The sequence below is a fragment of the Biomphalaria glabrata genome, chromosome 5 (genome assembly GCF_947242115.1).
Source record: "Biomphalaria glabrata chromosome 5, xgBioGlab47.1, whole genome shotgun sequence".
In the NCBI taxonomy this organism is placed as follows: Eukaryota; Metazoa; Mollusca; class Gastropoda; family Planorbidae; genus Biomphalaria; species Biomphalaria glabrata.
Window position 1 is genome coordinate 27,064,557 of NC_074715.1, and position 24,839 is coordinate 27,089,395.

The window sequence follows — 24,839 nt, forward strand, 5'->3', positions numbered from 1 at the left end:
GCTAGTGTGATTCTTCTGCATTTTTTGTCTCGGAATAGTCGAATTTCTTCCGTATTGTTATAGTGACGACTTATGAGTGAAAAAAAAAGTCCTCGATAGAGACATCTTTACACGAAGAATATTTCTTTAAAAAGATCAAGCCCATTATAGAAGTACGTGCGCAATATGTAGGCCTACCTAAAATGTCCCTTGCATAATTCTATTGGCCAGGTCTGCCTCTTTATTATTAGATTTAATATGGCCCTCGACTTTATTTTTTTATTATGATGAATAGTGCGTTCTGAAAGAAAGCACATCGATATTAGCCTTTTTTAAAAAATTCTCTCTTTTTACTAAGAGAAAAAGGTTAGAATACGCTTAGCGCTGAGTCACGCCCGGAATTAAACCACTTGCCGACTTGAGAGAAAACCTGTAGCATCTTCATTTCTATTTCCATTAAGAAATTTTTGCAACGCTTAAAATGTATGTAGGCAACAAACTAATAAATTGCATTAAACCTTATAACTTAATTTTGCTATTACATAATATTATAACATCGAACCGAGCCGAACCCGAACTTTAGACCTGACCGAACCGAACCCGAACTATACTCGTCATCGAACCGAACTCGAACTTAAATCTGACCGAACCGAACCGAACCCGAACTTTAAAAATTGGGTTCGATTCCCATCTCTAATTACATCCACAGAGGATTGTGGTAGTCGATAGTTTGTACATTATAGTTTCTGATATTAGTTTGTTACTATGACCTAATGTTAAACTTAGCTCGTTGTTATTTAGATTTAAATTAAATTTATAAAACGTCAGTGCTGACATATCGATATGCTCTCCCCCCCCCCCCCCAACAAAAAAGTTTTTATTTTCTGATTTTACCTTTGTATTCGTTGTGCTCATAATATCCAAATATGCATTCTGACCAGCTTTATTTACTACGAGGAGATCGCCTACGAGTTAGTGTAAAAAACCTAAACTCTCCAGTGTAATCTATTCTTATGTTGTTGTTTTTAATCCCAGCCTGTCCCGCCCAAACGTTTGGCTTAGACTGTCGCCTTATCTGCCACTGTAAGGACCAAGAAGACTGCAACAAGATCCAAGGTGACTGCCCGAGCTATCAATGTGATGAAGAGTGGGACGGGCCAGGATGTCAGAGAAGTAAAACATAAAGAAATGATTGATATTGTATCAATTAGTGAACTCTGACCTCCACATCTGACTATTACGAGTTCTTTCCCTCAAGATACTAAACAAAATAATTAAGTATCAATAGTTAATTAAATTTTAAAAAATTGATTCTTGTATTGTAAGGGAAAATAGATAATTGTGCAAAATTTCAGATCGATCAGAGATTTGGTATCAAAGAAATACCGTACAAAATTTCTAACAAACAGAGAGTGAGTTAATAAAAGCTTTGAAAAAATTAATGTAAAAAAAAAATTAATTAAAATTTCATCTTCAATTTTTTTAATAAGAAAAGAATGTGCAGTAAGAGCTGAGAAGTGTTTGAATAGTGATGTCAGTCTGACAGCCGTGAAGTGTTTGAATAGTGATATCAGTCTGACAGCCGTGAAGTGTTTGAATGGTGATGTCAGTCTGACAGCCGTGAAGTGTTTGAATAGTGATGTCAGTCTGACAGCTGTGAAGTGTTTGAATAGTGATGTCAGTCTGACAGCTGTGAAGTGTTTGAATAGTGATGTCAGTCTGACAGCTGTGAAGTGTTTGAATGGTGATGTCAGTCTGACAGCTGTGAAGTGTTTGAATAGTGATGTCAGTCTGACAGCTGTGAAGTGTTTGAATGGTGATGTCAGTCTGACAGCTGTGAAGTGTTTGAATAGTGATGTCAGTCTGACAGCTGTGAAGTGTTTGAATGGTGATGTCAGTCTGACAGCTGTGAAGTGTTTGAATGGTGATGTCAGTCTGACAGCTGTGCAGTGTTTGAATGGTGATGTCAGTCTGACAGCTGTGAAGTGTTTAATAGTAATGTTAGTCTGAGAGCCGTGAAGTGTTTGAATGGTGATGTCAGTCTGACAGCTGTGAAGTGTTTGAATGGTGATGTCAGTCTGACAGCTGTGAAGTGTTTGAATGGTGATGTCAGTCTGACAGCTGTGCAGTGTTTGAATGGTAATGTCAGTCTGACAGCTGTGAAGTGTGTGAATGGTGATGTCAGTCTGACAGCCGTGAAGTGTTTGAATGGTGATGTCAGTCTGACAGCTGTGCAGTGTTTGAATGGTGATGTCAGTCTGACAGCTGTGAAGGGTTTGAATGGTGATGTCAGTCTGACAGCTGTGAAGTGTTTGAATAGTGATGTCAGTCTGACAGCTGTGAAGTGTTTAAATAGTAATGTTAGTCTGAGAGCCGTGAAGTGTTTGAATGGTGATGTCAGTCTGACAGCTGTGAAGTGTTTGAATGGTGATGTCAGTCTGACAGCTGTGAAGTGTTTGAATGGTGATGTCAGTCTGACAGCTGTGAAGTGTTTGAATGGTGATGTCAGTCTGACAGCTGTGAAGTGTTTGAATAGTGATGTCAGTCTGACAGCTGTGCAGTGTTTGAATAATAATATTAGTCTGACAGCTGTGAAAGATGTGTCCAATAAAAATAAAAGCAATTTCCTTTTTGAGATCTGATTTCTCCTTCGTCCCTCATTCGGTTATCAGCTGATCAGAAGTTATGAGCAGAGAGATCTGCGGTAAATGGTTATAAAATGTCAAATGTAGATCTAATATTTTTTGTTACGTTCGCGATGTTTAAATAATATTATTGCGTATTATGTTTTTGTCTAATAACCTAAACATACTGTTGTAGAATGTTATGTTATTTGTTACACTTTCAAAGCTAATTTAAAAACAACAGGTATACATGTTGCGGATAATTAAATTCTTCAATAGAATCAAATGTTGAGACAGAAATTATTGTAATCCTAATTGTTTTCAGAACTGCCCAAACTTTATTTCCCTCCTCAAGTGCTTCTTTCGAAGTGCAATAATATCACATTGAGATGGTTTTCTTTTGACGAAACTGATGATATTGGCCAAGGACCCATTGGTTTGTATAAGTAAGAGTCGTTCTATTTTTAGTGGCACTAATATTTGTACAAGATCTTAATTGTATTCACATACATGTTGGCACAAGCAATGCCTGCAGATTTGAGCATTCTAATTCAGAACATGATATACTGGAAGGAGTGTTAGTCTGACACCACAATGAAGTGGACTTTAATTAATTATTTCTAGGCACTTTCCATTCCACATTTTTGTTTTCTGTTGCAGACACCTCTTTAAGCAAGGAATTTTCTAGTTATCGTTGGTCTGATCCATTTCTTTGATCAATGTTTAACTAATTTGTCAACATTTGTAGATAAGTGAGGTGTTTCACTGAGACAGACGGGAAAACATTGCTGATAGTTGTGTGACAATGGTGTTTCACTAAGACAGAGGGGAAAACATTGCTGATAGTTGTGTGACAATGGTGTTTGACTGAGACAGAGGAGAAAACATTGATAGTTGTGTGACAATGGTGTTTGACTGAGACAGAGGAGAAAACATTGATAGTTGTATGACAACGGTGTTTGACTGAGACAGAGGAGAAAACATTGATAGTTGTGTGACAATGGTGTTTGACTGAAACAGAGGGGAAAACATTGATGATAGTTGTGTGACAATGGTGTTTGACTGAGACAGAGGAGAAAACATTGCTGATAGTTGTGTGACAATGGTGTTTGACTGAGACAGAGGAGAAAACATTGCTGATAGTTGTGTGACAATGGTGTTTGACTGAGACAGAGGGGAAAACATTGATAGTTGTGTGACAATGGTGTTTGACTGAGACAGAGGAGAAAACATTGATAGTTGTATGACAATGGTGTTTGACTGAAACAGAGGAGAAAACATTGATAGTTGTGTGACAATGGTGTTTGACTGAGACAGAGGAGAAAACATTGATAGTTATGTGACAATGGTGTTTGACTGAGACAGAGGAGAAAACATTGATAGTTGTATGACAATGGTGTTTGACTGAGACAGAGGGGAAAACATTGATAGTTGTGTGACAATGGTGTTTGACTGAGACAGAGGAGAAAACATTGCTGATAGTTGTGTGACAATGGTGTTTGACTGAGACAGAGGAGAAAACATTGATAGTTGTGTGACAATGGTGTTTGACTGAGAAAGAGGAGAAAACATTGCTGATAGTTGTATGACAATGGTGTTTGACTGAGACAGAGGAGAAAACATTGCTGATAGTTGTGTGACAATGGTGTTTGACTGAGACAGATGAGAAAACATTGCTGATAGTTGTATGACAACGGTGTTTGACTGAGACAGAGGAGAAAACATTGCTGATAGTTGTGTGACAATGGTGTTTGACTGAGACAGAGGGGAAAACATTGATAGTTGTGTGACAATGGTGTTTGACTGAGACAGAGGAGAAAACATTGATAATTGTTTGACAATGGTGTTTGACTGAGACAGAGGAGAAAACATTGATAGTTGTGTGACAACGGTGTTTGACTGAAACAGAGGGGAAAACATTGCTGATAGTTGTGTGACAATGGTGTTTGACTGAGACAGAGGAGAAAACATTGATAGTTGTGTGACAATGGTGTTTTACTGAGACAGAGGAGAAAACATTGCTGATAGTTGTGTGACAATGGTGTTTGACTGAGACAGAGGGGAAAACATTGATAGTTGTGTGACAATGGTGTTTGACTGAGACAGAGGAGAAAACATTGATAGTTGTGTGACAATGGTGTTTGACTGAGACAGAGGAGAAAACATTGATAGTTGTGTGACAATGGTGTTTGACTGAGACAGAGGAGAAAACATTGATAGTTGTGTGACTGTGACAAGTCGGATTAAGATATTGGCCGTTTTGGGTGTCTAGGGGATTTTATAGTTTGAGAATCCTTACTTGCACATATAAACTATAAGCACAGCGTTATAATGCAGGCAACAAATACTATATTTAGATGTAAACTTATGTACAGTTTATTATACAACATAAGATAATGAAAGGTGAAATGCTGTACAGATGCTAGAATGGGATCTAGCGTATTTACATTAGGAGACTATCATCATCAGATATTAGAACCAAGTGGTCTGAGTGTCATTAGGCTGGTTGCTTAGCTTTTGGTCCTGTGCCGCACTGGTGAGACGGGTGTGGCTGGTACTGATGCTGTCTGCTGGTGGGCTGGCGTAGTGGATCCAGGCTCCGGTTGCAGTCCAACTTGTATGGTTGCAGAGCTAAGCTGCGTCTACCAATCAGTCAAGCCAGTGACGAGTCTGTGGCTAGCGTTGTTACTTGGACTCTTGAAGGATGAGTAGGTCTGATGTCTACAGATCTGGTGCCAGCAAATCTGCTATCAGCTTTAGGTTGCTAAGATTTCAGGCGGGTGTAGCCTATAGATAAAAGCTGCAACGATATGATGTATGCGTTGGTTTAGCCATAATGATAACACTGGGAGGTAGATGCCTTTCCGTGAAGGACATCTTCAGAATGATGTATAGAAACTATAAGCTAGTTTCATAATTATCAAAGGGACCTAACAAACGAATATAGTGTCCCATCAAGGGAGATAACAATAATAATGGGGACTCCCATAAAGGGAAATAACAAACAGTAATAAGTGATATGTGATTAGTAATACAAGTGTCGTAGCAAGTACCTATATCGCTTAGATAAACGAGATGAAAGGGGAAGGGGAGATCAACGTCTGATACTCGCCCATGCTCTCACATAAGTAAACATAGAGCATAAGTAAATACATACTCAGTAATAAGACATGTTTACATAAATGTTTGGATAATTCCCTGCCAAGGAATTAATCAATGATACCACGTTGAAGGCTCGTGCTGAGCGCTAATATATCAGAGTTAAATCAATAATAGTTAAAGAGCTAAATACATCTGGTAAGAATTGTTAAGAAACTCTAGTCCAGCTGGTTTGAACATTTAGCCACAAAATCATGATTAAAAAATATAAGTATACAGTAATCTACTTATATTATCCATCATAAGAATGCACAAATATATACACAAATAATGTAGTAATAAATGCACAAATATATATATACATTACTAAGTAAAATGGTTCTCAAGCACTTTACTAAGTTACATACCACCAATCCAAAGTGAAATAAGGGAATGAAAATAGTCTAGAGCTCAAGCAAGAGATAGATGTGCTCCCTGTGGGCTCTCCAGCGTGAATGAGATCGGACTACGAAGTTTGTCCATATACACGTGGATAGAAAGGGGGGGGGGTGAGTGGCGGGAGATAAGTGCAAAGGTGGTCTAGACTATCTGGCGTCTTTGACAAAGAGATCCTCGCTTGACCGTGACGGCGTTTCCGGGAGATAGACATTGCGCGAAGGCGCGAGTTGAAAGTCCAGGAAATCAGCCCAGGTGGCCAGTTTGATTATGAAGGGGAGATTATCGGAGCTCGGCCAAAATCAAGGGAGATTATACCTTGATAATGGCTAGTGCTAGACGAATAGCGTTGCCCGAGGCGTTGAGTTGAATGGGCACTTTGAAGTGACCAGCCGCTCCCAACAAGGGGGGGGGGGGGTCAACGGATGTTTGCCAAGATAGGAAAAGGGGAGCGTACTCTTGTCAAGAGTCTAGTGTGGCACGTGTCAAGGTGGGGATAGTAAAATGTGACATCGCTGCCAAAGGGGGTGGGGTTGGATTGGAGGGGTGGTGGCTGCGTTTTTAGCGCTTGATTGGCTAAATTAATAAAATTGATGATTAATAGCGAGTAAATAAATTAATTAAATGCTTAGACCTGAGTGATATCTTGAGTGAGCTAAAACGGTTCGTCACAACCCTCCCTGCGTAAGATAGGTCTTTGTTAAAAGATCTATAAAGTGCTCACGTTGGTATCACTCAAGTTTCGTCTACTGTCGGTCGTAGCATTTAAGAAAATTTTTCCCAGAGTTAAGAGGTTGCCAAGGTCCAGAGGGGTGTCCGTCCTAAGGGTCCGCTGTCGCCTATGTTCTGTCCGCAGGCGGATTGCCACGTGGAAGGAGCAATTCTGGAAACCTGGGGAAATAGGCCGGGCGGATAGGGTTGGGTACATCTCCTTCTTGGGGCAGACCAGTAAGTGGGATGGACGTTATGGCGGAGGGCCCAATGCGCGTATGTTGGACGGGGCTTATCTCTAAAGCCATAGTGAGGCGTTACTTCGTGAGTGCGATTGATCGGCTTACCTCTAGTTTTCCAGACACGGTCAATGTCAGGGAAGAGTGGCCTTATAGTGTGGGTGGAGCCGTGATGAGGCCCACTTTCACGAGAGTGAAAGTTCACTTTCCTCTGTGACTTCCTGGCAGGATCAGTGCCAAGGATGAGTGGTTTGATAGCTGAAGAGCGGGGTTTAAAAGAATCCTCACGAGTGTAGTCATTACGCTTACCTCGTGATTTCCCGGCAGTGTCAGTGCCAGGGTGGCGCGGCTTGAGCTTGGCTGAGGAGCCAGTAAAGGATTTGTTAGAGTGGCGACCAGGGCTTCCCACCGGCTGGTTGCTGCCACGTTTCTGAGACAGAGGGGAAAACATTGCTGATAGTTGTATGACAATGGTGTTTGACTGAGACAGAGGAGAAAACATTGATAGTTGTATGACAACGGTGTTTGACTGAGACAGAGGAGAAAACATTGATAGTTGTGTGACAAAGGTGTTTGACTGAGACAGAGGAGAAAACATTGCTGATAGTTGTGTGACAATGGTGTTTGACTAAGACAGAGGAGAAAACATTGCTGATAGTTGTGTGACAATGGTGTTTGACTGAGACAGAGGAGAAAACTTTGCTGATAGTTGTGTGACAACGGTGTTTGACTGAGACAGAGGAGAAAACTTTGCTGATAGTTGTGTGACAACGGTGTTTGACTGAGACAGAGGAGAAAACTTTGCTGATAGTTGTGTGACAATGGTGTTTGACTGAGACAGAGGAGAAAACATTGATAGTTGTGTGACAATGGTGTTTGACTGAGACAGAGGAGAAAACATTGATAGTTGTATGACAATGGTGTTTGACTGAGACAGAGGAGAAAACATTGATAGTTGTGTGACAATGGTGTTTGACTGAGACAGAGGAGAAAACATTGATAGTTGTGTGACAATGGTGTTTGACTGAGACAGAGGAGAAAACATTGATAGTTGTATGACAATGGTGTTTGACTGAGACAGAGGGGAAAACATTGCTGATAGTTGTGTGACAATGGTGTTTGACTGAGACAGAGGGGAAAACATTGATAGTTGTGTGACAACGTTGTTTGACTGAGACAGAGGAGAAAACATTGCTGATAGTTGTGTGACAATGGTGTTTGACTGAGACAGAGGAGAAAACATTGCTGATAGTTGTGTGACAATGGTGTTTGACTGAGACAGAGGAGAAAACATTGATAGTTGTGTGACAACGTTGTTTGACTGAGACAGAGGAGAAAACATTGCTGATAGTTGTGTGACAATGGTGTTTGACTGAGACAGAGGAGAAAACATTGCTGATAGTTGTGTGACAATGGTGTTTGACTAAGACAGAGGGGAAAACATTGCTGATAGTTGTGTGACAATGGTGTTTGACTGAGACAGAGGAGAAAACATTGATAGTTGTGTGACAATGGTGTTTTACTGAGACAGAGGAGAAAACATTGCTGATAGTTGTGTGACAAAGGTGTTTGACTGAGACAGAGGAGAAAACATTGATAGTTGTGTGACAATGGTGTTTTACTGAGACAGAGGAGAAAACATTGATAGTTGTGTGACAATTATGTTTGACTGAGACAGAAGGGAAAGCATTGCTGATAGTTGTGTGACAATGGTGTTTGACTGAGACAGAGGAGAAAACATTGATAGTTGTGTGACAATGGTGTTTGACTGAGACAGAGGAGAAAACATTGATAGTTGTGTGACAATGGTGTTTGACTGAGACAGAGGAGAAAACATTGCTGATAGTTGTGTGACAATGGTGTTTGACTGAGACAGAGGAGAAAACATTGATGATAGTTGTATGACAATGGTGTTTGACTGAGACAGAGGAGAAAACATTGATAGTTGTGTGACAATGGTGTTTGACTGAGACAGAAGGGAAAGCATTGCTGATAGTTGTGTGACAATGGTGTTTGACTGAGACAGAGGAGAAAACATTGCTGATAGTTGTGTGACAATGGTGTTTGACTGAGACAGAGGAGAAAACATTGCTGATAGTTGTGTGACAATGGTGTTTGACTGAGACAGAGGGGAAAACATTGATAGTTGTGTGACAATGGTGTTTGACTGAGACAGAGGAGAAAACATTGATAGTTGTATGACAATGGTGTTTGACTGATACAGAGGGGAAAACATTGATAGTTGTGTGACAGTGGTGTTTGACTGAGACAGAGGAGAAAACATTGATAGTTGTGTGACAATGGTGTTTGACTGAGACAGAGGAGAAAACATTGATAGTTGTTTGACAACGGTGTTTGACTGAGACAGAGGAGAAAACATTGATAGTTGTATGACAATGGTGTTTGACTGAGACAGAGGAGAAAACATTGCTGATAGTTGTCTGACAATGGTGTTTGACTGAGACAGAGGGGAAAACATTGATAGTTGTGTGACAACGTTGTTTGACTGAGACAGAGGAGAAAACATTGCTGATAGTTGTGTGACAATGGTGTTTGACTGAGACAGAGGAGAAAACATTGCTGATAGTTGTGTGACAATGGTGTTTGACTGAGACAGAGGAGAAAACATTGCTGATAGTTGTGTGACAATGGTGTTTGACTGAGACAGAGGGGAAAACATTGCTGATAGTTGTGTGACAATGGTGTTTGACTAAGACAGAGGGGAAAACATTGCTGATAGTTGTATGACAATGGTGTTTGACTGAGACAGAGGAGAAAACATTGCTGATAGTTGTGTGACAATGGTGTTTGACTGAGGCAGAGGAGAAAACATTGATAGTTGTGTGACAATGGTGTTTTACTGAGACAGAGGAGAAAACATTGATAGTTATGTGACAATGGTGTTTGACTGAGACAGAGGAGAAAACATTGCTGATAGTTGTGTGACAATGGTGTTTGACTGAGACAGAGGAGAAAACATTGATAGTTGTGTGACAATGGTGTTTGACTGAGACAGAGGAGAAAACATTGATAGTTGTGTGACAATGGTGTTTTACTGAGACAGAGGAGAAAACATTGATGATAGTTGTGTGACAATTGTGTTTGACTGAGACAGAAGGGAAAACATTGATAGTTGTGTGACAATGGTGTTTGACTGAGACAGATGAGAAAACATTGCTGATAGTTGTGTGACAATTGTGTTTGACTGAGACAGAAGGGAAAACATTGATAGTTGTGTGACAATGGTGTTTGACTGAGACAGAGGAGAAAACTTTGATGATAGTTGTGTGACAATTGTGTTTGACTGAGACAGAAGGGAAAACATTGATAGTTGTGTGACAATGGTGTTTCACTGAGACAGATGAGAAAACATTGCTGATAGTTGTGTGACAATGGTGTTTGACTGAGACAGAGGAGAAAACATTGATAGTTGTGTGACAATGGTGTTTGACTGAGACAGAGGAGAAAACTTTGCTGATAGTTGTGTGACAATGGTGTTTGACTGAGACAGAGGAGAAAACATTGATAGTTGTGTGAAAATGGTGTTTGTCTGAGACAGAGGAGAAAACATTTCTGATAGTTGTGTGACAATGGTGTTTGACTGAGACAGAGGAGAAAACATTGATAGTTGTGTGACAATGGTGTTTGACTGAGACAGAGGAGAAAACATTGATAGTTGTGTGACAATGGTGTTTGACTGAGACAGAGGAGAAAACATTGATAGTTGTGTGACAATGGTGTTTGACTGAGACAGAGGGGAAAACATTGATAGTTGTATGACAATGGTGTTTGACTGAGACAGAGGGGAAAACATTGATAGTTGTGTGACAAAGGTGTTTGACTGAGACAGAGGAGAAAACATTGATAGTTGTGTGACAATGGTGTTTGACTGAGACAGAGGGGAAAACATTGATAGTTGTATGACAATGGTGTTTGACTGAGACAGAGGAGAAAACATTGCAGATAGTTGTGTGACAATGGTGTTTGACTGAGACAGAGGGGAAAACATTGCTGATAGTTGTATGACAATGGTGTTTGACTGAGACAGAGGAGAAAACATTGATAGTTGTGTGACAAAGGTGTTTGACTGAGACAGAGGAGAAAACATTGCTGATAGTTGTATGACAATGGTGTTTGACTAAGACAGAGGAGAAAACATTGATAGTTGTGTGACAATGGTGTTTGACTGAGACAGAGGAGAAAACATTGCTGATAGTTGTGTGACAATGGTGTTTGACTGAGACAGAGGAGAAAACATTGATAGTTGTGTGACAATGGTGTTTGACTGAGACAGAGGAGAAAACATTGATTATAGTTGTGTGACAATGGTGTTTGACTGAGACAGAGGAGAAAACATTGATAGTTGTATGACAATGGTGTTTGACTGAGACAGAGGAGAAAACATTGATAGTTGTATGACAATGGTGTTTGACTGAGACAGAGGAGAAAACATTGATAGTTGTGTGACAATGGTGTTTGACTAAGACAGAGGGGAAAACATTGCTGATAGTTGTGTGACAATGGTGTTAGACTGAGACAGATAGGAAAACATTGATAGTTGTATGACAATGGTGTTTGACTGAGGCAGATGGGAAAACATTGCTGATAGTTGTGTTACAACGGTGTTTGACTAAGACAGAGGAGAAAACATTGATAGTTGTGTGACAACGGTGTTTGACTAAGACATAGGAGAAAACATTGATAGTTGTATGACAATGGTGTTTGACTGAGGCAGATGGGAAAACATTGATGATAGTTGTGTGACAATGGTGGTAGTGATTTATTTTAATTGCATTATCATCTTGCACATTCACATCTACATTGTCTTACAAACTCTTTGAGACATGTAACATCATCATCTTGCACATTCACATCTACATTGTCTTACAATCTCTTTGAGACATGTAACATCACCATCTTGTACATTTACATCTACATTGTCTTACAAACTCTTTGAGACATGTAACATCACCATCTTGTACATTCATATCTACATTGTCTTACAAACTCTTTGAGACATGTAACATCATTATCTTGCACATTCACATCTACATTGTCTTACAAACTCTTTAAGACACATAACATTATGTTGTTGTTATTTCAATTATATTTTTATGAGAGCATGGGGACTTAATAAAAATGTTTATGAAGAAAGACAAGTCTGGTAAACAATAAACGGTGTAAATGTAAATGTTTAAACATTCTATGTCACGATATTTCCACCAGAGTCATGATGAAACAAATGAACGGTGACATTTGGCTCAATCCTGTCAACGTGACGGATCCAGATATTGTGACAGACATACAGACAGACAGGTCATTGAAAAAGGCGCACGTTGTCAGCATCACTTCCGGTCTTGTGCCTGATGTGGAGTATACGTTCAGAGTGGACATTGTGGCCTCGGAGTACGACAAATTGTTGAAAAGGACAATTCCAGGTGAACCCAGCGAAGCCATCTTATACAAGTGCGACAGTAAGAAATGTTTTATATTTGATGTAATTCTCTTGAACTCTGTAATTCTATGTAGTTTACTTTATAGATCTTCTTCGCCGCAGTCCGCACACTATCTGAAGGAAGGAAGTATTCAAAGCTGAAGTCCACAGAACCGCATCAATACATTTGATTACATTTTCGAAGACATTTTGTTTCTGCTCGACCCTCATTGCCTTAATCTAAATATGTGGAGTATTTTTTTCTTTTCAATGAACCAATCTGTTGTATTGGCAATGTATATAGGGCCTAGACATTGACATTATTAGTATTCACATCACCAAGCATTAAGATCTAGGTTTTCTGGCTATTTGGAGACAATTCAGATCAGCCAGGATTTTTTTAGTGGTGTATGTGTTTTGGGGTGGATTTTTCTCTCCGTCCGCCCCCTCCAGTGAAAAAAGTATAAAATTATATATATATATATGTGTATGTGTGTGAGTGTGACTGTGTAGGCCTACATAATTATTTTCTTTTTACATTCTGACCCTTTATTCTTTCGGAACGTTTATTAAGCCCTAGAATAGGTTCTTCCTGGAGTTAGTGGAACAATTGTAGACTCCTCTTGCCCGCAAGGGGGTCTGGGGGAGCACTGGGTTCTTTCCCAGCACGATCGGAGCCCCGCCGCCAAGCACTATTTCCGGTATTGAAAGCCAACAAAATGCCTATTCTGAGGTATCTGCAGTGCATTATTTTGCTATTAAAAAGTTTTATTTCAAAAACATGATGTGCTATTCTTACTGAGACCCTCCCGCGCCGTTCGGCGCATTTGCCGGCAAGCTGTTTCCACAACAATCTGTCACTGGCAATATCTGAAGCCTCTTCCCACCTGCTCTGAGGACCTCCATGAAAGTGTGGAGCCAAGTTGTACTTGGATGTCATCGCAACTCTTATTATGCGTAATTCATTTGTCGGATAACATGTCCAGCAAACCTCAAGCGACGCTCTGTCACAACCTTACTAAGGAGTCGACTCCCAGTTCTCGTTGATTGAGACCCGATCTCTATAACTGACTCCTAAAATCAGTCTTAGTCATCTTTGTTGAGACACATTTAGTGTTTTTCAATATCGGAAGATGACTATTGACTGTACTCTGTTATTGGAGCCCATATACTGGTAGAAATGTGTAACATCTCTTGACTACGCTCTTGGAATTAGGAGACTTTAGTTTGCTTTAGATTTCATATCGAAAAGGGACGTTTTATCGTCCAAATAATCTGTTGGGGGGGGGGGGTTAAACTAAAAATTCTCTGGAGTTGTTTTTTTTTCAAATTCAAAACCCCATTTAGCTACAGCTATAGAATTTGGTGACTGTAATCTGCTAGAGAATAATATTGAAGATAGAGATTTTCAACCTCAAAACATTCTGTAGGGGGATTTTAAATTTAAAGCCATCTGAAGGGGTTTTAAAGTCAAAACCCATTTGTCTACGCTCCTTACATTTTAAGTGTGTAGTTTGCTTTTTTTTATATTGAAGAGGTATTTTTTAGATTCAAACACCGCTGAAGGGGGGCTTAAACTCAAAAACCCTTTGGCTATGTTCATAGAGTTTTGAATGTGTAATTTGCTTTTTTTTATATTAAAGATGGGGGTTATCGTAAATTTTGAATGGGGTTTTAAAATCAAAATCTTCCTTACCTGTGCTCTTGGAATTTGGGGATTGTCGTTTGCATTTTGTTTTGTTTTGCTTTATAGAAGAAGGGAATTTAACTGCAGAACTCCCTGGTAGAGGGTTTTAAACTCAAAACCCCCTTGGCTGTGCTAGGTATTCTGGCTATTTGGAGACAGTTCACAACACCAATCATTAAGATCTAGGTTTATTGGATATTTAGAACCAGAGGTTCACAGCACTAAGCATTATGATCTAGATTTATATAATTCATTCATCGTGTTTCGATGATAATCAATTTCATCATCCAGGGGACTGAGAGCTTCTCACAGTGATTATGTGTCTCCTCATTTGGCTGCTGAGACCTATGTGAGCCCGGAATGTTCGGCTGCACACTGGGCAAAGTATTTCAGCTGAAGCTTGTCTCAATCGCATTGATTTTTTTGTGCCAATTTTTCACATCTTCCGTCTCCCAGGTGGCAGGGTCAATGTTGAAGACTTTTCAGAGCGTTTCAATTGTGTTCCTGAAGCGTTTTCTTTGTTCTGCTTGAGATCGCTTCCTTTCCTTTACTTGAAAATAAAGAGTTTTTCTTTTAGGGATGACGGAGTCTCCATTATCTTATCTTATCTTATATAATACAGACGTTATTTCAAAAAAAGAAGATGATTACGTCCATTTTGCAGACATGCTTGTCTGTCGCATTGAAACAGCATCAGGATTGTGTGAATGCATTGCAGACAGACTGTTTGGAGGACTTCCGGTGTCAGGTATTAGTTCTTGCCATTTAACATCAGTCAATTTCTGAGTTCATGTCCCTGGGACTGCGTAGTCACGTGACATACATTTCTGAGTTCATGTCCCTGGGACTGCGTAGTCACGTGAAATACATTTCTGAGTTCATGTCCCTGGGACTGCGTAGTCACGTGACATACATTTCTGAGTTCATGTCCCTGGGACTGCGTAGTCACGTGAAATACATTTCTGAGTTCATGTCCCTGGGACTGCGTAGTCACGTGAAATACATTTCTGAGTTCATGTCCCTGGGACTGCGTAGTCACGTGAAATACATTTCTGAGTTCATGTCCCTGGGACTGCGTAGTCACGTGAAATACATTTCTGAGTTCATGTCCCTGGGACTGCGTAGTCACGTGAAATACATTTCTAAATTCATGTCCCTGGGACTGCGTAGTCACGTGAAATACATTTCTGATACATGGAGCAACGTGGGGTAGGATAACGGCCCGATAGACACCTAACTTAATACTTGCGGTGATGCCGCGTCTATTCCACACATTTTGAGACAGTCTACCGTAGAATGGCCTGGCCTTGGCGATTCGCAAATCTACTTCATTATCAATGTTTCCGTTTTGGGAGAGTGTACAGTCAATGTTTAAGAGTCAGTACACTGCATTCACTTTGCCGCAAAAATCATCTCAATGTTGGTGATTCAGTCCACTGCATTCACTTTGTCATAAAGATTACCACAATAGTCTCACGTTCCTTTCTGAAGCCGCACTGGCTTTCTTGTAGTAGTCCATGTTCTGATCTAGGTTTAGTTGTTTTGTGGAAACAGAACGATTGTGGCTAGATATTTCGTGCTCAAAAATTATTTCCTTTAAAATGTTTTTTTCAGAGTTGCCAAGTTTACTGACAGCTCCACAAGCCGTGTTCTCCTCTTGTAATAATCTAACAGTCACCTGGAAAGAATTTGATGCATCTAAAGATGAAGGGGGTGGACCCATTTCGCACTACTTGTAAGAGTGTTCTATTAGTCCATTGAAAATCAATTCAGTTTCCAAACACTTTCCACCACCACTATTTTAGCATTATTGTGCTCAAGCCAATTTATAAATACAAAATTGTTAATAAAAAAAAAATCTTGACCCTCATGAAACGAAGTAAGATTTGAGAACCACTGCCAAAAATGAATGGCATCAGTTCCCAATTTGGTGACTTCATTAGAAATTGCAAAGTAACTATTGGGTATTGTGTTGTTTCCAGTTCAACATATAAATCTTACATAGAGAATGTCTCTAGTATTGTTTGCAATGAAAAAAGATTAATACTTTTCCTCTGTCCCGCAAATAATTACCTACATATGTCTGTTGTATTTTGACTGATCTGTTGAGGTTTCAGTTGTGCAATGAAGCTTTGATGATTAGACTAGTTTATTTTCTTTACTGTTTACAAATTGTATTCACTTTTTTTCTATTTTGTCATTCAAAGATTTTCTAAAGTCTTTACATACAATCATCATTTACTTTAAACTAATCTCTTTTCTCTTTAGAGTCTTCATAAAGGCCAACATCACAGACTTTGTTTCAGCTTGGACTCCAATATACACTGTGTACTCACAGAACAGAGTTGGCTTAAGCTACACGGTCAACATCACTACCGGACTGATCCCCAACCTAGCGTACAATGTCAGAGTGGACTCGGTCCCCCAAGACACCAACAACGAACCCTTAAACAAGTATATGGATGGCCGAGAACTAAGAGACCCAGTCCTAAACCAATGCGGTAAACAGTTCGCTGAGTACACAGTTTTCATTTCGATATACAACTAGATTTAAAAACTTAGTTTTTTTTTGTAATTTTTCATGTATAACATTTTCAACACTGAAATCTCCCCCGTTGTTTACATGTCAACTTTAAAGCCATACAATACAGTAACAGAAAGAGAAAAGATTATGATAGCCGGTCACCTGAAGTTCGATGATATTTATGATATCATCATCTTACTAAAATAGACTGCCTGGTCTGTGTAACGGCTACTTATGTGAAATAGATTTAAATAGTGGGATAAAAGTTGAATCACAGTAATAAAGGAATAGAAAGTGTTTAAAGTGAAGAAATAACAGCATTTAAAATAGGGGGGGGGGCGGAAAAAGGAGGGATGCAGAAAATCATTGTTCAAATAAATGCCAAACATTATCAATATAAAACTGTACTAAATCATCTTCAATGACTATTACAATTCTTGCAGTAAAAACTTCATCTGTAAATAATAAGTAAATACACCCAAACTCAATGCATTGCAATAATAAGATTTGTATTTGAGTACACAGATTAATGTAAAGTGCAATGTTACACATGGTTACGCAGGCCCAGCTTCGACCTACATATTGCAGTAACTGAAGGGAGGCTATTCAACGAGACATAGATGTTTATTTACATGGAAACATGACAAACACATAGGACATCTGCCTTGAGCACAGCATCTTCATCTCGGTTCTAGACTTGGGCGGAAATCGTTCTCTCTTCTCTAAAGTCAACAACCTTCCAAGTCTAGTCACTAATAGTGCGCACCTTCTGCACTATCTTAGATGGCGGTGTGCATGGCAGGGTTATAACACTATTTTGCCACATCCAGCGCAGTATTTCAAGTACACACGACCACAATAAGACTAAGACTGCTTTATTGATACTTATGGAAATTTGCTGTGATGACAGAGACTTCGTTCTAATTCTAATGATTCCATTATCCTTTGAAAACTGAGGGTGGGGGGTTGGAGACGTTATGCCTACAATAAGAAGTTATTTTGGAAACTTGAAAAAAAGAAAAAAAAAAAGATCGGGCGAGGGATTCCCACCGATTTTTTCCATAGGCGCCGACTCTACCTGGCCTTTAATTTTCGCGTGTTGTTTGTAATATTTGTTTCAAGTCGAATAGCCCGCCGTGTAAGTAGATCTAGATCGAGGAATTAGAAAGTCTATTCTAAAACATTGTCACTTTTATTCAAAAAGGTACCTGTAGTATAAAAATTCATATTAGAACTACTTAATATTAATTATTTATAACGGTATTTAATTTTTTTTGTAGTGTTTTTTTTTTATTGTGCAGGTATTCCGTATTATTACTATTATTCTGTTTTGCATTATTGATCATCAGTATTTTTAATGCAGCGTTTCTCAAAGTTGTGTGAATTCACGGGTAGACTAACAATCCTGTGGTTCAAATCTTCACCAGTTTCTCTCTCATAGGAAAGAATGTTGAATAGTAATATGCAAATGAGGATGTGGAGCTACGATGTGTTTGAAGATTTGTACTTTGGAATATAAACAAGTGATTTTAGATTTGAGACAGATATGTTAGTAAATATAATAGATAAAATATAATGGCCACAATAAAAGTAGAACTTATAACGAATTAAGAATAATTTTAAAAAACCCGATTTTCATAATTATATCGTTTATTGTATAAGCACAATTCGGTGTATCTGATTTTATTAACTAAGGTATGTGAATTTATCACAAAGAAAGATTTATTCACTTATTCTCTTTTTTTATTCTGGTAGATTGCTGAAAACACCAACATCAACCTACGAATGTCCACAAATCACATAGTGCCTTGGCAAGCAAAGAAGGTAGTTCAATGCTAAGTTCTGTTATATTGTAAATTACAGTCAGTTTCAACGTTTAACCAAACACGTAAGGCTTCAATGAAGAAATGGACTAACTTTGTCATACTTATGTTAGTTTTAAAAATAAAATAAAAGACCATAAGCACTTGTAAGCTGTACTATATTAAATTCATTTCTCAACTGCTGTCTAATGTTTTATCATTCTGAAACAAGAAAATATATTTTTTAAAATAATTTTATAAAAAACAAAGCTTATATTAAGCATAAGTGTATCAATTATTTCGGATCAGTCATGTAATTAAATTTCTAATAGATCTAGACTAACAATAAAAAAAGCATTTATACAAATTAAAAAAAATGGGGGAATGATCTGAATACGAACTCATGTTTCAAACCTTCTGAAGCAAACATGAAAGATTGTGTAGTTCTCTATTGTTTCTTTAGTCTCCTCCTATGTGTTCATGTTGTGTTCACTAAGACTCAGACGACGACCTATTAAGGGGACTAATTCAGCTTATACCACTACTTCAGCGAAGTACAGTTACTAATAGCTAATTAACTAATTGGTTAATATTTTTTTAATGATTCTTTTCTGGTCAGGTAAAAGAAATAATGGGTGTCGGAGAAATAACTTGCACAAACTTTGACCAAACAGAGAGAGCTGATAGAAGCTTTGTCAAATATAAGACTTAATGTACGTTGATTATAGAAAAGCTTTAGAACTCTCTTTCTACGCATACAGCGTTTGTATATTCTGCGTCATAGTGAAACATGAAAATTAGTTCAGAAACTGAATAGTTTACATTTGAAAGTGTATTATTTCAAGAACTCTAAAATAAAGTTTATAGCACAGTGAGGACTGACCAGTTCCTAATACTGTAGCCCTTTCACTTAGAAAGCGTTCAGCCCCTAAGAACAATGTTTTTATCTTCACAGCCAGAAACGGACAAACTTACAACCCTCAACAAAGATGATACATCTGAAGCTGTTGAGTAAACAGAGAGAGTCAATGTCTTCACTAGAGTTAACTCCCCTGGAAAAGTGTACTTATTAAACTGAAGTAAAACAAAACACCCAACAATCAAATAAAGAATTGTGGACTACGTCAACACTGCTTTCGTCTTCTTTTTTTTTTTACGAAGCCTATATCAGCTGTGTCTGTCTGGTCAAAAGTTTGTACACGTTATTTCTCCCACATACAATTTCGGATCAAGCTGAAAATTTGGGGGAAAAGTCGCTAATAGTTTTTGTAGTCTGTAACGGGAAGATGTCTGCTCTTCCTCCTGGACTTAAAGTGGCAAGACCGCACTACAAACAGCGATTTGAACAGTATAGAGGGATTGCTTATAGTAAACATTATAGCTTGACAGTTTCGCTGGGCAGGGAACTTATTTCGTATGGGGGCCTAATGTATGTCAAAAACAGTGTTTTTTTGGCGTAACAGAGGTTCCAAGAAAAGCTATCGAGACCTGCTTAGGTGAAAACTTGCTTTAACTGACATAGAAGAGAGCACGTGATTGCAGGCGCTTTCAGAACGAGACAGCTGGAGATCACTTACAAAGATAGATAGATAGATTAACAAAATAAAAAGGCAAGTTACATTCTTGACAGAAAGGAAGACCGTCGTATCCTTCTGCACACTTCCAACCATTGCACTTGCCGGTGTCGTGATCACACAGTTCTTGATTAAAACAGTGACATGGTTAAGAACAGTCGACACCAAAGTAGCCAATGGGACAGTCTGTCAATAGATACACTTGGAATGAACTAACAACAAGTATTTCTTTGAATTCAAAACTAAGACAGAAGATAATGACGTGCTAGTCATGTATAGTAATCAATGAGTTAAGCTCTTTGATTGATCCTTGATTAAAATATGCATAGATATGATATAGAGAGATACACACACACACGCACATATATGTATGTATATATATATATGCATTTTATATTCTATGCAAATCTCTGTATATATGTGAATCATAAAGAACTTTGTTGTTTTTTTGTTAATTTCATTTTCGTAGAGGGTTTGGGCGTTTTTTTGTTGTTTTTTTTAAACGAAATAGTATAATTAATTAAAAAGTGTCGGAGCAAGTCTACTAAAATACTAGTCTAGTAGACCATGCATGGCTGAAATAAGATTTGAAAAAGTCAATCTGCCTCCAGGATCATGAGGGACGAATAGAGTGACAGTTGGCATCACCCCTTCAACGAGACACAATTCTTGAGATAAATACAAAATTTAAAGTGCCCATGACGAATACAACAACAATTTAAATCGACCGCCTGTAAACAAAGGCTTCGTCTGCGTTAGATGTGACAAAATATGCAGCACACAGTTGGGTCTAAATAAAGACGCAAAAATTGTTTATATATATATATATATATATACACTAACATTACCCACCGGCTATGTCCGTTGATTTGGTCTCAGGCTATATATTATTTTATTTTTCCATGTTAACATCCCCTCCCGTAAATTCGAGTTAGATGTGACAAAATATGCAGCACACAGTTGGGTCTAAGTAACGACGACACAAAATAAATTATATATATATATATCATCATCCTCAAACTCTATTTGATTGAGGGCTTGAGAGGCTTAAATGCTCTTTTGCAAAAGCCCTGGACAGAAACCCTGCTGTCTTGCATTGTGCATATAGCCACCATACAGGTCGAGAACTTTTCGTTTCCCTTAGACCTTAAGAGACAGAGATCAGCAAGTCTGGGGCATATATATATATATAGATCTATATGTCGAGTTAAAAAAAAAACTTATTGGGTCTAAATTGCGAATAAAGATAATTTAACCGCTGCTTTTTCCATTGTGAAAGGTTCTTTGTTGTCATAGGCCAATGGAAACTAATAACTGATCAGAGTTTGGCGGAACATATCGCTCAGCCTACCTATAAAAAATCCATGTATGAATGTGTGACATGGGTATTCTACAGAAAGCGACTAAGACTACTTGAACTCTTTCACCAAAGATACTTGCGCTCCATCATGGACATACGGTGGCAAGACACTCTACAAACAACGATTAGTATTATATAGGATAAGATAAGATCTCCCTGCGAAATTCAGTATGTACAGTATAAAGGAATACTTATGGTCCGACAGTTACGCCGGCAGGGCACGTATCACATTTGGGGGACGAGCGTATGCCAAAAGACAGCTTGGGCTCACTTACTAAGGCCGCGGGATACACATTGGAGACCCAAAAAAATTGCAGAGGACAGACGTAGACGATGAAAAGAAACTCTGAATCGACCACTGGCGGACAATGGTTATGCCATGGTTATGCCTGCGTTTGATGTAGAAAAATTTGTAGGTCGCAATCTTTGGACTCGAGCCTTATTATTAATATATATAGGTCTGTTACTCTGACTTATTTCTCATGATTTAATCATAAAGGATGCGCGTGTATTCTACTTAATGGGAATTTCCTTATTGAGCCTGAGTCTATTTTTCATGTGTATGTCATTGTTTCAAGTTGATTGTGAATAGCTCTTGTTCAGTGCGCTATGATAAGATTAATATTTACATCTTGCTGTGTGCATCGGTCTCTCAAGATTGGCACGCAACATGATATTTTGGTTACTACTGATAATAGTCACAGAGACAAGGGTGGCTAGGAGTAGGGGTAAGTTAAGTTACAGTACACATAGTCTAGTGCTATATGTTTCTAGTAATTTACTAGTTTAGATTTAGCCATTTAAGAATATTAGGAGTCCAGTTTTAAGTTTAGATGTAGCTCAAAATGGAGATTCCAGTCTAATAAAAATGCTATTCCTCCTTTAGCTCAAAAGTTTCCTTGATAGGCTATTATATATCTACCTACTTTTCTCTATATATCATATGCACATAAGGAATAGCTTAGATTGTACAAAAATAAATACTTACATCCTCTAGCATACTTTAAGTCCTGTCTACAATTTGTGTTCTTTCTTCCTTACTCAGAGCCACCCTGTTTAACAAAGGATATTTGCCCCTGTAACACGTACTGTTCCGAGCAGGCTGACTATTCCGTCAAGTGTTATCGTAAGTTAAACTTTTTTTTTTTTGCAGTAAATTACTTTCGTCTTCCATGCTCAGTGCGCTATGGTCCAATCTCACGGAAACGTGTGTGTGCATGGGGGGGGGGGGAGGGTATCATGTGGACGAGTCTGTATATTTGGGTTGGGGTGGGGATCTTGTGGACGAGTCTGTATATTTGGGTTGGGGGGGAGGGTATCATGTGGACGAGTCTGTATGTTTGGGTTGGGGGGAGGGTATCTTGTGGACGAGTCTGTATATTTGGGTTGGGGTAGGGAGGGTATCTTGTAGACGAGTCTGCATATTTGGGTTGGGGGGGGGGGAGGGTATCTTGTGGACAAGTCTGTATATTTGGGTTGAGGGTGGAGGCTGTACGTTGCAGGTCAATGTTGAGGCTTACTAAAAATGATTGCTCTCGGTTTAAGCCACTATGCTTAGGGCTCGTTACCAAGAATTTAGAAGATACCTACCCTCCCCCCCCCCCTTTTTTTTTTTTGCATTTAAACAGACCTCACAGCGCCTCACGCTTCATTGCGCTTTAATAGAACACTGAGCTCTTCATTGTCTTAGCTAATTTTATATTACCTCATTAGCTGTTTTATGCCTGCTGTGTTTTCAATGTCTGTTTTTACCCACACAATGTATTTACCTATCTCAAAGCATGTCATAGTGAGTGTGAGCCCAGCCAAGGTTGTGACGGCCCCATGTCTGAACAGTGTCGAGCTTGTAAAACTGGCTACACCAAACAGCCTGGATTCTCTCCATGTAGTAAGTCTAATTTAGCGGCTCTCAACCTTTTTAGATCCGTGACCCTTTTTTACAATTGTCCACTATGTGGCGACCCCCAATTGTAAATAATTTAATTGTGTATAAGGCACTATATATTTCATTTTATACCTAAATTACAAACCAAATGAAATTTTATCTTTATTACTTGCGTTTATTTACTTTCAAGTCGTGTGATAACATATTCATGTTGGATTGCTTACTTATGTGTCTCTTTGTAGGCATTATGGGGCATAGTATGTATTCTACATTGTTTGGAAATTGTTGCGCCAGTTTGTAAAAAAAAAAAGCCCTCGTATTTTGTAAACGTTGAGTTTGTTTCTGTTTCACCAGATCTTTCTTCTCTTAATGATCATTTACAAGGGTTATACCCTAACGAAACTAGGACATTTTCTAGCATAGATTACTGATTTTAATGAATGCCCATTTCAATGACATACATACATCTTCACCATTGAAATTATATGTATGGTTTGTAATCTAGAGAATATGCATTATGACACACCGTTTAATGGAAAGTTATGAAACTGTTACTTATATCTAGGCTGCGATAAGTTTCAAATGATTCTGATTCAGTTGTTTGCTATATCTATCCTCGAATGACAATTATGTTTAAAAAAAAATAGTAACTAATAATGAAACATTTTGTACAATGACAAAATATCTATTTTTTCGATGGCTTCTGGTGACCCGTGAAAAATCGCCATCGTTCCCCAAGGGGTGGGGGTGGGGTCACAGGTTGAGAACCTCTGGTCTTATTGATTCTTCTACGTTCTAGAAGTTTAATTTTGGGTGGGGAGGGGAGATAACTCAATGACTAGTGAAATTATTGTGTTATGACGTAGGCGTTGTTATACTTTTAGTAGACTATGTGTGGGAAATTTTGAAAAGGTTTATAGTGTTGGGTTTAGTATAGGAATGAATCTAGGGTTTACTAATGAATACACAGAGGAATTAACTTAAGCGGAGTGAACGAATGAGTTGGGGGATGTGGTATAAACTAGATTCAAGAAGTTCTCTACCAATCTTGTGACTATAAGGAGTTAATTTGAATCATATATATTTAATGTAACTTACACCTTACACTTTCAAAACACAAAGCAGTATTGCTCTATTCGGTAACAGAAATATTCTGTCGAGGTGATAGAATGGGTCACAAAAATGACATTCTTTTGTCGATCATTAGATCAACTCGGAAATGTTGACATTGAAATTTGAGTTGAGAGTTCAACAAATCTCTTTTTTTCTCTAGGAGCGTCAACTTGTCCTGTTGGAACCTATGGGAATCAATGTAAGAATCAATGTCATTGTCATAAGAATTACCTCTGTGTGCAGGGGAGATGTACTGGAGGCCAATGTGAACGTGGTAGGACAGGACTGCCCTTCTGTCTAGAGGGTAAGTATTTGTTTCAAACTGTAGCATCATACGGACTCAACCATTGTGGAGCCCAATGCGAAACGGATT

At 38.6% G+C, this 24,839-nt stretch overlaps 2 protein-coding genes and 1 long non-coding RNA gene across 10 annotated transcripts in view; 2 read left to right on the forward strand and 1 right to left on the reverse strand.

Moving 5' to 3' along the window:
- Window positions 1–19,662, forward strand: part of LOC106079931 (tyrosine-protein kinase receptor Tie-1-like) — a 44,008-nt gene extending 24,346 nt beyond the window's left edge. For 2 of the 5 annotated variants that reach the window (XM_056030117.1, XM_056030120.1), the window contains 7 exons: window positions 1,015–1,152; window positions 2,929–3,049; window positions 12,314–12,561; window positions 15,823–15,943; window positions 16,477–16,709; window positions 18,488–18,620; window positions 19,490–19,662. In XM_056030117.1, coding sequence (XP_055886092.1) covers window positions 1,015–1,152; window positions 2,929–3,049; window positions 12,314–12,561; window positions 15,823–15,943; window positions 16,477–16,709; window positions 18,488–18,495 — 869 coding nt within the window. In that variant the 3' untranslated portion in view covers window positions 18,496–18,620; window positions 19,490–19,662. Of the gene's footprint in view, window positions 1–1,014; window positions 1,153–2,928; window positions 3,050–12,313; window positions 12,562–14,830; window positions 15,031–15,822; window positions 15,944–16,476; window positions 16,710–18,487; window positions 18,621–19,489 lie in introns of those variants that run through there. The other 3 variants (XM_056030118.1, XM_056030119.1, XM_056030121.1) reach the window with 3 other exon arrangements.
- LOC129926412 (uncharacterized) lies at window positions 18,581–22,611 on the reverse strand. Its single transcript, XR_008778071.1, has 3 exons — window positions 22,457–22,611; window positions 20,154–20,294; window positions 18,581–18,756 (listed from the first exon to the last, which is right to left on the reverse strand). It is a non-coding gene; the product is annotated as an uncharacterized LOC129926412 (long non-coding RNA).
- Window positions 22,042–24,839, forward strand: part of LOC106079930 (uncharacterized) — a 61,097-nt gene continuing 58,299 nt past the window's right edge. For all 4 annotated transcript variants that reach the window (XM_056030111.1, XM_056030110.1, XM_056030112.1 and 1 more), the window contains exons 1-4: window positions 22,042–22,196; window positions 22,514–22,594; window positions 23,249–23,356; window positions 24,627–24,770. In XM_056030111.1, the coding sequence (XP_055886086.1) occupies window positions 22,139–22,196; window positions 22,514–22,594; window positions 23,249–23,356; window positions 24,627–24,770 (391 nt within the window). In that variant the 5' untranslated portion in view covers window positions 22,042–22,138. The remainder of the gene's footprint in view (window positions 22,197–22,513; window positions 22,595–23,248; window positions 23,357–24,626; window positions 24,771–24,839) is intronic.